General features: G+C 37.9%; 2 protein-coding genes across 5 annotated transcripts; one reads left to right on the top strand and one right to left on the bottom strand.

Annotated features, from left to right (window-relative positions):
* Nucleotides 1-22: 22 nt before the first annotated feature.
* nfam1 (NFAT activating protein with ITAM motif 1) lies at nucleotides 23-5,346 on the bottom strand. 3 transcript variants are annotated; one of them, XM_008416079.3, is made up of 6 exons: nucleotides 4,453-5,346; nucleotides 2,554-2,811; nucleotides 1,423-1,538; nucleotides 654-779; nucleotides 474-557; nucleotides 23-373 (listed from the first exon to the last, which is right to left on the bottom strand). In XM_008416079.3, the coding sequence occupies exons 1-6, from the start codon at nucleotides 4,544-4,546 to the stop codon at nucleotides 311-313; spliced, it is 741 nt and encodes a 246-aa protein (XP_008414301.2). In that variant the 5' UTR covers nucleotides 4,547-5,346; the 3' UTR covers nucleotides 23-310. The 3 variants fall into 3 exon arrangements, with proteins under 3 accessions (XP_008414301.2, XP_008414292.2, XP_081465376.1); XM_008416070.3 differs by having other exon boundaries at nucleotides 654-782; nucleotides 4,453-5,338; XM_081609250.1 differs by lacking the exon at nucleotides 2,554-2,811 and having other exon boundaries at nucleotides 654-782; nucleotides 4,453-5,339.
* Nucleotides 5,347-7,200: 1,854 nt separating this feature from the next.
* On the top strand, nucleotides 7,201-13,970 carry LOC145552286 (uncharacterized). Of its 2 annotated transcripts, none has more exons than XM_081609255.1 (4): nucleotides 7,201-7,407; nucleotides 10,673-10,803; nucleotides 10,935-11,064; nucleotides 13,315-13,970. In XM_081609255.1, the coding sequence occupies exons 2-4, from the start codon at nucleotides 10,689-10,691 to the stop codon at nucleotides 13,610-13,612; spliced, it is 543 nt and encodes a 180-aa protein (XP_081465381.1). In that variant the 5' UTR covers nucleotides 7,201-7,407; nucleotides 10,673-10,688; the 3' UTR covers nucleotides 13,613-13,970. The 2 variants fall into 2 exon arrangements, with proteins under 2 accessions (XP_081465381.1, XP_081465378.1); XM_081609252.1 differs by having other exon boundaries at nucleotides 7,212-7,407; nucleotides 10,668-10,803.
* The last annotated feature ends 122 nt before the right edge of the window (nucleotides 13,971-14,092 follow it).

Raw genomic sequence — 14,092 nt, 5'->3', positions numbered from 1 at the left:
AAACTACAGTAAATGAAATATCTGTTACTGATTCAGCAATATTTATTATATCCAGCTATCAGATGTATAACAATGTGACGCAAGATCTAGGATTCTTCATTTAAATACAAGTTACTCTTAATACTTTTGTTTATTTATTATTTACACAGTTTTATTGAAATATTTGTTGCAGATGTTTGTTTTTTTTATCTTTTGCTTTTACTTTTCTTGAAATATCTCCTAACTTGTTCCTGCCAAATGTGACAGTGAAAAGCACTGATGTTTAGCTCGGTCCTATGAAGCGAAATCAGTCAAACCCAGTTTATTTAACTCAAAAGTTCTCATAAACAGACTCAAAGATGCCTTCATCCTGGTATTCGGCAATTTGCTCCGCCTGTGGGGGACAGAGCAGGAGACGGAGCAGTTATGGGTTTTATGTTGACATTAATTATTTCACTATTGACATCAAACATTTTAGGATTGCTAAAGAGTACCTTTTTTGGGGCATTTACTCGCTTTTCGTTGGCAGCTGAGTGATCCAGCACATCATAAATAGACCTGGGCCGAGCCTCCAGACTCTGACGGGTTCAAGAATGATTAACCAAAATAAACTCATAAAACCATGGCAGATGGAGAACAAAAAGAGATGAGTGGGGAAAAAAATGTATGCTTACGGCATAGAACGAAGAAGACTGAGCTGCTGCCATGTCCATGTTGTCTTCCTCTTTTTCTTTCTCCTTCCTTTCTTCTGTGTTCTGCTTCTGTGTTCTGCTGGTGGCCAGAGATCCAGACTGTGTCTCCTTCTAATTGGAGAGAAGTTTATTGGTCACAGGCTAACATGAAACAGATGTAGGATAAGTATTTCTCTAAAATGTTTATATGTTTATTTGTATGTATGTATGTATGTATGTATGTATGTATGTGTCTGTATACATCCATGACTGTATGTAGTATGCACATAAATTTGGGTATATGTTTTTTTAACAGTTGCAGATTAAAAACACCTTATACTTTATTAGCATATAAACTCATCATTAACATTAACTTTAATCCCAATCCAGTGTCGAATAGGTAACAAGTACAAATGATTGAAGTTGTTCTGTTTTGCGTGGGCTGCATGGTGGTGCTATTATTAACGCTGCTGCTTTGTGCAATAAAAGTGCTGTGGCCAAAATGGGGCTTTTCTAAATAGAGTTTGCATGTTCTCCTCTTGCATGTGTGGGTTTTCTCTTGTGATTCAGTCAGTTTTCCTCCCACCGTTTAAAATTTTGGATGTGTCTAAGTTAGATATGAGTGTGTGTCTTGCGTGTGTGCGTGTACTCCCATGTTTTTTTGTACCTTTCTAAATGCAGGAAATTCTGTACAGATTTTGTAACATCCCAATATGAGACAAAAAGCAACACTTACATCTTGCGACGTGCTGCTTCTTAACCTAAATCTTACCCAATGTCCTCTGAAGACATACACAGAGGCAAACACACTGAAGACCAGCAGCACGCCCGTGAAGACAGCCATCATGAAGACCTCTGTGTAGTCCGGCTTCTGCGGCTCCCTGTAGGCTTTAGATGGAAAAAACACATGGTCAGTCTGTGCTGGAATGCAGCAACACTGGATGGCAGAGGTTGACTTATAGATTCCCCATCTGGTGGGAAGATACTTGTGATCAAAGAAGCTGTTGCTCCTGATGTCACCAAGTTTTGACTGAAGGCATTTTTCAGTGTAGGATTTTGAAACTGGTTGTTTCCAAAAACAGAATGTGCTCAACACAGTCAGGCTGAGAATCTGCCTTCTGGTTTCATGCAAAAAAAAAAAAAAAAAGAAAAAAGTGTGTACTCCCTTAAACTATTTTCATAATTCGAGGATTATAGTTGATTTAGGATGATAAAAACATTTAAAAACTGGTCATGTGCTGGCTAAAATTAGCTTGATCTTTTGATAAAGGCTCCTGTGGCAGATTGAGAACAAAGGGAATGTGATGTGCTTAGAGATGGAAGTTGGGCAGCAAATCCAGTTGATGTTGTAACTATAAGAAACAACTCCACCACTGTTTGGCTACTATTGCTCAGCTGCTGGATAAGAGGGGGGATTATTTACAGCTGCATACCCAGCATGTGCATATGCATGAAAGAGAGTGCTATGTTTTCTATGACTGTCCCTATATATCTGGTGGACTGGCAGGCTGGTAGCTTTGATAATCAAAGAAGAAGAGAAAGAAATTTTTATTTCACTATATATTTTGAATATACACTTGTTAAATGGCAATGTGTTGTTGGTTACGTGTTTCTTCTTGAAACTTAGATGGAAGTTGGAAACCATGATGCAGTCGTATAAACAATAGATGCATGTTTATGTGTTTGCATAAAAGGAAAACAAAGGCTACATTTACATTGGTTTGTAGCTTGAACCCTTCTGTGCTTGTTTCACAAACATTTGTAATACAAATGTTTGTGAAAACTAACATCGTATTTGCTGGAGTCACATTCAGAGGATCTGGTTTTTACAAAATCAAACATCTTCATGTAGGTATGTGGATGAAAGGAACTCTGTGTACCCTGATGTCTTGTTAATGCTTACCTGTCACCCGAATAAACCACTTCACCTCAGCCGAATTACTTTTGCAACTGTACAATCCTGAACTGCTCAGGTTTTTCAGATCCAGCTGTAGGTGTTCCCCTACTGAAAGGTCGATCATAATTTTGCTTATCTGTTGTCCATTTGGGTCGTAGCATGTCAAATATTCTGAAGTTTCGTTGGTAATTTTATGGATGGTGCCATGAATTGTGAGATCTTCGCCGGAGAAGGCCACAAACACAGCGGTGTTCAGCATTATCTCTGCAGTTTAGACACAAAAGAAGTTCATGTTACTCCTAAATAATGAGATTAGAGATGAATAAGGCTCTGATCACTTAGCTGGTAATTTCTAAATACTTCATGCTAAATACGTCATGCCGTCTGAACATTCTCACATCTGGTCAAGTTACAATCTCAACTTTCAATGCATTTTATTGGGATTTTACATGACAGAGTGACACAAAGTAGCATTTTGATGTGGCAGAAAATAATGCATGGTTTAGACAATTGATGTCCATGGTTGGTAGAACCAAGTTCAACCTCAAAATGGCTGCATATTTCTGAGTTATGCCTCGAATAGTCTAGCAAATCTTGAGGATGAAAGTTTTGTCCTTTTTATTCCACAAATAAAACCTGAATCTCAGTCAGATTTACAGAGAAGAGTCCGTAAATGCAATTTTCAAGTCTTTCTAGGATCACCCTGTATTTAACTCTACTATCAGTGAATTAAATAACTCACTGATTTTCTTCACCTTCATGGGGGTGAAGAAAATCACCCCCATGGCATGGAGCTGCCACCACCATGCTAAGCTGGTGGAATGCTGTGTTCATGGTGATGTGGGGAAACTTAAGTTTTAAATTTCCTTTGACCAGAGAGAAACGAATTTGTGTTTTCTAGATAGATTAAGGTAAACTGCATGCAGTATGCCTGTATTTATGGAGTGCACAACTAGATCATTGTATGAACCGTGGATCTCTGCAGCTCCTCCAGAGTTACCAAAAGCTTTTTGGCTTCTTTTCCGATTAATGTTCTCTTTGCCCCTCCTGTCAGTTCAGATATGTCACATAAAAGTATTACTGATTAAACTTGAAAAATTATGTAGCTTTATGTTATTAAAGCTAGAGTTTAATCAGTAATACTTTTGTAACAAATTTATGTCAGATCATGATTTCTTGGTTAATCTCAAGTTGCCATAACGAAGACATTTTTAATCATGTCAACTTTGTATTAAAAGTGTCATTATTTACCAAATGCCACTTTATGACAACAGTAATAAATATTCATGAAGACTTATTCATGTTCATGGCAGGTGTTATGTCATGTTTATGACAGTGTCATGATAGTCTTATTCACAACCCGTCAAATAAAGTGCTACCGATGAAATTACGCAGAAATGGAAAGTATTTATTTAGAGAAGCAACGAGTTGCATTCAGTTTTTTTTAGTATTATCAGAGTAAAGAGAGCTGAATCAAAAATGTGTGTTAAGCTTCTCATTTTTACTTTGAAATAATGTTTAAAATTAGAAATAGTTTTCCTTCTTTTTTATTTATTTATTTAGCACTTTTATGTTGTTTTATCAAGTCAAATTCCAAAAAAGTTGCTTTGTGGTTGACAAAATATTTAAAAAAATATTTATAGAAAACTGTAAACAGCACTAAACAAGAGTTACTTTATCATATTAAATATAGGTTTCAATTTTTAAAAATTCTGACCCATGAAACAAATTTTTTTTAAACATTTTTATGACATTTACAAACCTTAGAAGAAAGTTAAAAATAAGTAATTGTGACTAATGTGACACTAAACAAATGCATATTTGATGAGGAAGACGTCAGCCATGACTCCTGTAGCGATCTGAATCGGCCTATGCAATATTGAGAAAGCATTTTCACAGTCTTACCTATTCCATTCATTCCTTTACACACAGAAGGGAAGGAACATAGAAATATCCAAGCCAAAGTAAAGGAAAAATGCCAGAAGTATTGAGCTTCCATGTCAGGGAAGTTATCAGCCGTCTGGACGGGTTTGCGCCAAATGTCTCCTCTCTCTCTGTCTTGGTGAATAAACAGCAGCGGGTTTCCTGACAGCAACAAAACCACTACTTCCTCATAAAAATGTTCATTTTTCAGGAACCTGCTTCAACTGGACATTAAAGGGCCAGAACACAAACATAATGAGACCTTCCATCTCTGGCAGCTTGCATTAAACACAAAGGCCTGATTCCTGATGTGACCTGCTCTGAGTTGTGGTAAAAAAACAAATAAAAAAAAAAAAACAAATAAAGAGTTTCTGGCTGCTGCATTTTAGTCAGTTTCTAGGGGTGAATTGCTGTGTTGGCTTTCTACCACAGTGAGACAGTGTTGGAGGAGTAACTGCGTGAGTATGCTCATGTGGTTAGAGCTTCTCTGTGTTTGATGTTGCAATTTTACTTGTGTTAACATGAACCAGGTTCTTTCATTGCTGTCGCTTTCTGATGAAGTTTTGGGATGTTGGAAAATTAACAGCAGGAGTTTTCATGCCCAAGTTCATTTGGTGGTCTTGTTTTTCATCTGACCTCCCTCCTCCTCTTCCTCCCCTCTGCTTGACTTTTGCACCACATTTTTCTCTGGGGGCACTAACGGGCCAACTCTGACCTCACCTCTGCTGCAGCATGAAAACAGACGTGTGAGCTGGAAAAACATCTGGATGCCAGGAAAACACTTTTTTTTTTTTTTTTCAATTACACATTTGATGCAATTCATCCTATCATCTGCTTATTTTCTCTCCCCTCCCTTTTTGGGAAATAAATTAAGCAGATCTCTTCTTAAAAGATGCAGTTGAATAAAAATATTTGCTGCATTTAAAAAAAAAAATCACCTTAAAATGGTGATACCATAAACGTGTACACACCACAGTCAAAAGATGGTGATTTGTCAAGGAAAAGAATCATTTAAAAATATTTCTTGGCTTTAATGTGGCCCATCTGGGAAAGTTTAAGTTAAGTTAAAAAACAAACAACTTTGTTAGGAATGAAATCTCAAAAATAAGAATAAAAAGCTGAAATAATCTGGTAACATAAATGTGCACACCTTTATACTGATACAGTATATTGTACAACAAACTTTTTATTCAAGTTCAACATTCAGGTTACTCCGGGGTTTTGACTACTTGTACCTATTTGCTCTCTAAATGATTTTTAAATGTGCTTGTGAATTTTATTAAGCAGATTTGCTGTTCTTTTTACACATTGGGTGTATGTAACTGCACACTCTCAAGACAAAGACTATAAGACTTTACCTCTCTTATAGTCTCAGTAACAGCACAGTAAAGTTTCACTGCATATGTGTGCAGCAATAATAAAAACCTATCCTTGATTCATTCATTTAAAATTATGCAAGTGCAGAAATGTAGTTTTATAAGAAACCGAGACCTGGAGCAAATGTAGCAGGCTGTGTGGTTCTATTGTACAGCTGGATTTTGAGTTGAATTGGCTGAGACCTCCTCAACCAGGAAGAATGATGATCTCTAAAATGTTGTCCTCTGTTTTTGAAAACTAAAATGTTTTTTACAAGAAAAAAAAAAACTCACAGTAGAATGATAGACTTTCAATATTTTTAGGGGGAAATTTTTACTTTTCCATGATTGAGTTGCAGCAGATTACTTCTCTAAGGTCCCGGTTGATGTCTTTTGTGTGTAGCTTTATGTCAACACACACCTGTGTGCTCCAGACCAGCAAACTGCCAATACATTTTTGCAGCCATGTGCTTTTATTATTAAAAGCACATGGCTGCAATTTTCTATCGTAAACCTTATGTAATCACTAAGGCCTTATTGTGTTTATGTATACAACTCTTTTTTTTTTTTTGCTAAATTATAACATATTTGAACATCTTGTATGTTTTTGTACAACTTGGTTAAATTTGATTTAGTTTATTACCTAGTAAAGACTGAATCAACTTTTGACAGTCTCATACACAGAAAGCACACAAAAAAAACTGCTTTTTTTTAACATTGCTATATCCCTAAAGGGACATTGAATAAAAATAATAAAACAATGCATTTTCTCATGCATACCAGATGTTATCTGGTACGCACAAGATCTGGTAAGCACCAGGTACTATCTGGGGCACACAAGAAATTAGTTTTTTTATTTACTCCATTATTTAATGTCCCTTAAGGGACTCCATGTATTTTTGTGTAACCTTTCTTTAACAGTAAATAAAAGGTCCAAATATATCAGCCTGCAGCTGAGTGATATAGTTTAAATTTAGATTAAATTATATGTCCAGGTCCCTCTTGCAAATGAGATCTGGATCTGGAGTTTATGATAAAATAAAATAAAAATAAAAACTATTTTCCATATGTTTAATAAAACAGCAATTACATTATATTAAGCTGATCCCAGCTTTGGAGAAAATATTGTTAGCAGCACATGATTAAAGTAAATCAGACATTAGTGATAAGAAACTGTGCTCTACTATATTAGTACAGAACTTTCATCACTTCGCACAGCAAAATTAAAGCCTCTTACTTCAACTGCAACTGAAAAAAGGTGATGAATACATGGAGAGAAGAATGTGAGGCAAATCAGGAAAACGGGAATCTTTAACACATCTGGCAGCAGCTGTATAGCAGAGTGAGTGAGTGCGTGTGTGTGAGAAAGAGGGAGAGTCAGAGGTGGGCGTGCGCTGAGGTCTAAAGATACCACAGCTCTCAAAGCCACTACACTTATAGGTGTACTCAGATAAACAAGACTGTCTTCATAACACCTCTGTGGGCCAAGGGAGACGAGACGAGAGCATCAGAGTGGATCGCAGGCGGATCACTGACAGAGAGGAGAGAAAGTCTTACAGGCTCATCATCATTGCTTACAACTGTGAGTATTCCATCATTTTTTCCAAAACAGCTTCCAGCTCCCCCCCCGATTCTTACGTAAGTTTATAAAAAGTTTCAAATTTCCCAGCCACAAACTTTAACCGCAGCAGCAGAAGATAACTTCCTCTGTCTCTGTTTTTCCTGCGAGTTTCAAATTAGTATTATTCAACAGCAAAATAATGAGTAACCGGTTAATTATTGTCTTTGATGGAACCAGAGTGTGCTACTGATGGAAGCTGTTTGATTTTAGCTTTTAGTTGTCTTCCTGCTCGGTCGCCAGCCTGTAACCCGTTTCTTGTTTTTCCACTGTCAAACATGGAATTTAAAAAGGTTTTTTTGTGTGTGTGTCAGATTAGAGCAGAACAGACAAACAGACTAAATACTTATAAAATATGAGCCTAGTCATAAAGTCTAATTCAGGGGTCACCAACTCCAGTCCTCGAGGGCTAACATCCTGCAACTTTTAGATGTGTCTCCGCTCAAACACACCTGGATCAAATAAACTGCTCGTTTCCAGCCTGTTGCAGAGAGGAATGAATGCTGGTGAGAAAATTCAGACATTTTGGAGCAGAGGTGAATCTAAAAGTTGCAGGATGGTAGCCCTTGAGGACTGGAGTTGGTGACCCCTGGTCTAATTCAAGTGATTGGAGACAGACAAATATGTTGATTCAACTTGATCAAAGCCAAGTCTCACAAGTATCTTTGGTGTTTCATTCTGTTTGTTCCTCAGTATGTTTTCTTCCTCTGTCATATGGAGCAGCTTTTAGCTTTTAGTTTAATGAAGTATAAAAAACCTTGCAGAAGTTTTAATTTCACTTGATTTGTTTGGCAATTTACCACAATAAAACCACAAACATTTGAGATATTTTAAGAGATATTGAGACATTACAGTGTAGCTATGTGGAGGGAAAAGGATAAATGCTGTCCACGTGTTTTGGATTTATGTCTGGACTTTGATTAGGTCACACATTAATGTGTTTGATTGTTTCCTTTAACTGTGATCAGTTTTCTGTTTCTGTTGAAGAAAAGCAACCCCTCAACATGACTCGTCCACTAAGACATACCGTCATAGTTTTCTGTCATGCATAGTGTGTTACACGGTGACAGATGTAGAAAACTTTACATGGATGTGCAAAGGCGTGCCAAGAGATCTGGGCAGAGTGACAGTGCTGTCTTATGAGGTTTCTGTTTCATCATGTCCTTGTTGAGAAATGTTTTGAGTAGCTGTCAAAAACAAAATTTCTCTTTTATATATTTTGCTTTTGAATAACTTATTTTAATTATAAAAATCTCCTTTTACACAGCGTAGGTGTATTTTTCATAGCTGTGCTTTTGCACTCACTCTATGCTGTCCTGGCATTCACATATTGCTTGCAGAGGTAGTTACTGATTTGAAAAAAATCTACATTCAGGAGTAGTTTAACTGCACAGTCCTTTTTTCATTTATTTCACTAATATTTCTGGATCCTCTCACTGTCATGGGTGAATTCACCGAATGAAGAAAATCATGTTCTAACAACAAATGCGCCACACTCAGATTTATGTTAAAGTGAGACCTCTTTTTTATACACAAGCTTTGCTGTTTTAGTGATCCTTTTCTATCTGTTGTGCCTGTTGTGCTGTGATATTGATCCTGTATCAGTAACGGTAAAACTTAAACTTCTTCACTAGTGTTCTCTGACAAACCTCTGAGGCTTGGGCAAAAACGTACTCCACACTTTTCAAATTTTTGTGCTTAAGAATCTTGCCAAGCATTCATCATTGCCTTTCTGCTTTAAACTTACGCATTATTTTGTGTCTTGTTTTTTCACATTATGTCCAAATACAATACAGATGCTTTTGGTTGTAACATGACAACATCTGGAAAAGTTTAAGGGCGCACGATTACTTTTACAAGGCGCTGTAGTTTCATGTCTGCACCTTGAGAATTTGAGCACCACCATCACGTTGAAATTGGTTACATTGTAAAACACAATTTCAATGAGGAAAACTGTTACTTTTTCTTGGACCAAGGTGACTTCTGCCTGACATCAGTTCCACATTTTGGATCCTCATCAAACCTACAGCGGATGACCAAATGCCAAACACACTCGTCAGCCAAATTTAACAGCAATGAAGCTGCCAAATAGAAAAACAGAGAAAGTACATCCCAGAAACGTTTAAATCTTAACTTGGTGAATAATTCAGATTGGGTTGCAAGGTGTTACTCTTGTCCCAAATGTTAGGCTGCCAAAGAAAAAAATGACACAAAATATTTGGGTCACAGAGAATGATTTTTGTCTTTAATTTAAATCGGCAAGAAAAATTATCTGAATAAGAAATGACCTCATCATTTCTTTTGCAAACTAACAACTGAAATTGGAAATCAAAACTCTTTGGTTAAAAGTATGAATGCAAAACATAAATCGTTTTTACTATAGCTTTGTATTTAAAACTATTATTTTTATTGGAGAAAATTGTTCACCAGTTTGAGCCAAAATCATAAACGTAAGGCCCTGAAAATAACATTATTATATAACAACAGTTTATTGTCACTTTTTCCTCCTGTGGAAAATTTTCTGTGAAGTCTATTCACCTCTCTTACCTAACAAATTAGATCATACATTTTGGACAAATATCAGTATTGCATGTTTGAATTGCAATAATTACCAACCATCACTTAGGGTCAAGCATGCCTCGGTGGTGAGCTAGCAGTCATGTGAATAAATGCTAAGGCTGGCACATATGACTTGAGATGATTGAAATCTGATTCTGCAAACTAACTCAATAAAGGAAGTCAGGCATTTGTGGTTGAGATTACATCAGTAGCTTTTTATAATATGCTGGATGTCTGAAAGAGGAAAAAGTGGAATATGATAAGAGCAGATTAACATCGAGTTGCTTCAATCTTGAAAGTGAAAGTTAGAAGAATCTTCCTTATTTAGATGGGATAGTACACTGGCACACTATAGATGTAAGGCTTGCTAGGCTGCGCGTCCCGTTGTCTGATTTTCCATTTTCCAAGTTAAGATTAAAGGTCAAATATTTCTTTATTTTGTTTCTTTAAAAGGCTGCGTGAGATATTTTATCCCCCCATTCATGTCAATACTTAACAAAACTGTTTGAGCCTCGTGCTTGACAGCACTATGATTTTATCATTTTTCTCTCTAATGTGTTTTATTGTCTCATGCAATAAAAAAAACCCTAAAAGATTTATAGTTTATTTTCAGCAAAAGGCCACATAAAAGCTTTGTTCTTTCCTTTGTATCCTTCTTTTCAAAGGACAGCATCTGTCTCCTGGTCATGGGCCCTTACTCTGTGTTCATGGTGTTGACGTTGGTTGCCACAGCAACGGAGGCCCGAGCAGGCAATGAGGAGAATGAGTTGGATTACGGGTACTGGAACTACAGAGAAGGAGGTATAAATTTATGACTTTCAGAGTCCGTAAATCACAGAGCAGCTAAAGGAAATGCAGCAAAGTGTCCAGATGAGATCTTTGATATATTCAGACGTGAATGGAAACCTGATGGTGTCCTGCTCTGGTTTCAGCTGACAGCGTTGACGTGGCCTCGGTGCGCAGCGTGACCAGAGTTTTGGACGCCTGGGGGAAACACATATTCAGGGAGATAAAGACTTTACTGCACTCTCAGCCCAGCAGTCTGCTGCCGGACTACTCCAGGTAAATTTTAAAACAGGGGCGTGTCAAGAAGGTTTTTGACAGGGTGGCCAGATGGAGGTCCCGGAAACACCTGAAGCAAAACAGAATTTCAGGAGGTTAAGTTGCTTTTATCATATTTCAGGCTGTTTGAAAAATTATAGACTAGTGTGGTGTGAACTTGTTTTTTAGCCACATGAGGAGGTGTAGAAATACGTGTAGAAATACCTTCCGCTGTGGCTGTATCTAGACATTTTTGCCTATTAATCTATACTGAAAGGTTCAAGCTCAATCTGACCACTTGTGAAAATATATTCAGAAGTCATGGCACAAATTCTGGACTTGGTCTGAACATGTATATTTTTTGATACAAATCTTTCCATTGTAGCTGTGGCTGCAGGCTGCCATCTTGCTAGAACAGTGGTTTTTAACCTTTTTTGAGGTACCGAACCCACCAGTTTCATATGCGTTTTCACTGAACCCTTCTGTAGTGATAAATAAAATATGATTTCCCCCCCCCCACCCCCACCCCAAATTCAAGATATAGGGGTGACCCAACTAGAGTCTAGTTGGGTCACCCCATGATCACTAAGTCTTCTTAAAAGGTGGAGTCTCTGGGAACAGTTCTTCAAAATATAGTCTATGTTTTCAGCAAAGTTGAGCTGACTGTCCAGGAACGACCCAAGGTATTTAAAATTTGCCACAGTTTCAACAGGTTGGCCATCGAGAGAAACTGGAACCACTTTAAGGTCTTGTTTAGATCATTTAATTAGCTCTACATTCTTAAGATAAAGAAAAAATAATAATAAATAATAAAGACTTTGCGGTATTCTGATTTAGTAGTGTAATTATATTAGTTGTGTTACCACCACCACGCCACTAGAGGCAGTAGCAACCCCGAAAAGATGCGACTAAGGAGCAGATTTAGAAGTACACCGAAAGCTACAGAATTAGGTAAAAACTGAGCTTTGCTGAAGTAAATAAAGACACAAGTTTAAATCCATGCTGAGAGTGGAGCTCCTTCTATCAGGGCTCTTCCGCAGCTCTGATTGGCTAAGCAATGTAACGTGATCCTCTGCAGCAAGTGATGGCAAAGCGGGGCGTCATCACGACTTTACACAAGTGTGTCTTTACCTCCGCGACAGAGGCTCCGCCGAACCCCTGAGACCAACTCATTGAACCGCTGGGCTTCGATCGAACCCAGGTTAAGAACCACTGTGCTAGAAGTTAAACTTTGGTCCTAGGTTCAAGTCTTTTGCTGTCTGAAATGTTTTCTCCCAGAATTTCTCTGAATTTAGCTCAATCCATCTTCAAATAACCTCTGACCAGCCTCCTTTTTCTCATGATGGTGCCACCACCACCCTGTTTTACAATTAGAGGGGACATCATGTCACAAAGTTACACATCAGGCAAGCAAAGGGGAAGATTCAGAAGTAAATAGAGCTTATAAATGTCATTTACATAAAAAAATATTATGCTAGATCCTATTTAAACACTACAGCAGTTTCCAAATGTTTACTGAGTCTTGTTAAAAGGAAGTGATGCAACGCAGCAGTAAAGCTGCCTCAAGCTCAAGACTTTTTTAAATATGTGGCTTGGATAAAATTTGAAATGAACAGATGTTTCCCCAAGAAATAAACAAAAGCACGCCTCATTTTTAAATATTTAAGATGCTATTTGAGGCCAAATTTAGAAGAACTGTTCAAAACAAAAACTCTTTTGATGGCTCAGGGGTACAGCGGCAACATTACATGAAAACAGCACTGCATTTTCTTGGTATTAACTCCCGGCTGACCTTTTCAAATTCTTTAACTCAAATCAGGAGATGTTTTTAAAGTAGAATTAGAAGAATTCATAGGTTCCACATTTTCACTCTGACACAAAGATCTAGGTCTGCAGAGGTTTTTAATCTTTCATGGGCTCTTTGTATTTTGTTTCCATGGTTCCACATGTTTTTGTTTTCCTGAAGCTTTTCCAAGTGAATCATTTTGTGATTTTCTTTGAACTTTACCTGCTTTTACCTCAAAGCCAGTCCAACACCTGACTGTTTTCAGATGAACAATTTAATTGTGTTGTTTTTTTTTCTTTTAACTCTTTCTTTTGAATCATTCAGATATAAGGTATTCCTGAATTTATTGGCTGACTTTGAGATTAAAACAGAAAATAAACAAATAAAAAAAACATGCAAGTAGCAGTTAATGTTTTTCTTTAGGCCATCTTCTCCCTGGTTGGCGCTTTATGTGTGACACTGCATCTCCACTGCTCTTCCTGCAGGGTGCGCCCTCTGTCCGAGTCTCTTAACGACCTGTTTAGGGAAGTCTCCCTGCTGCGCCATCGCATCACCGAACTCTCTCATCGCCTAGCAACGCTGGAGCCCTACCTCCGTCGCCACGGTTACCGCGGGGATGACATGGCGGAGGCGGGAGGCGGCCAAAGGGCTCAGATTCTTCATGGGGAGGCCACCACGCTCGCCCGGTACGCCCCTGAGAGCAGAATGACTGCGAGGGGGAACAGGGTGATGAGGAGGAAGCGGGTGAGGGTGGTCAGGAACAGAGGTGCTGGTTCAGAGTGAGGGACAAAAGACTGGACCGAGGGAGGAAAGTTGTTTATAATGAACTGTGGAGTCGTTGTATGTGAAAGTATATGTACAACACACTCAAATGCAATCCTGAGATTATGAGTTGTCATTGTGTGACTCAACAAACTCTTTAAAACTCAATAATACTCTGTTTGTTTTAGTTTGCTGTATTCCAACAAGTTTCAGTGGTCAGAAATGTGATTTCACAGCTCCTTTGTTCACAAATGTGATCAAAACAAACACTTAATTTTCCTACTGAAGGACACTCAGGATATTTGATAACTAAAATACCCAAAGACCAATAAGCTACGGTCGAAAGACTGATCTGCCATTTTTTTGCTCTATGGTTGCTATAGACCAGGGGTGTCAAACTCCAGTCCTGGAGGGCCGGTGTCCTGCACCTTTTAGAAGTGCCTCTGCTGCACCACACCTGAATAGAATAATTAGATCATTAGCAAGGCTCTGGAGAACTGA

The sequence above is a fragment of the Poecilia reticulata genome, chromosome 1 (assembly GCF_904066995.2).
Source record: "Poecilia reticulata chromosome 1, P_reticulata-male-v2, whole genome shotgun sequence".
NCBI lineage: Eukaryota > Metazoa > Chordata > Actinopteri > Cyprinodontiformes > Poeciliidae > Poecilia > Poecilia reticulata.
The sequence above is the reverse complement of the archived record's forward strand: the minus strand, read 5'-3'. Positions and strand labels throughout refer to the sequence as shown.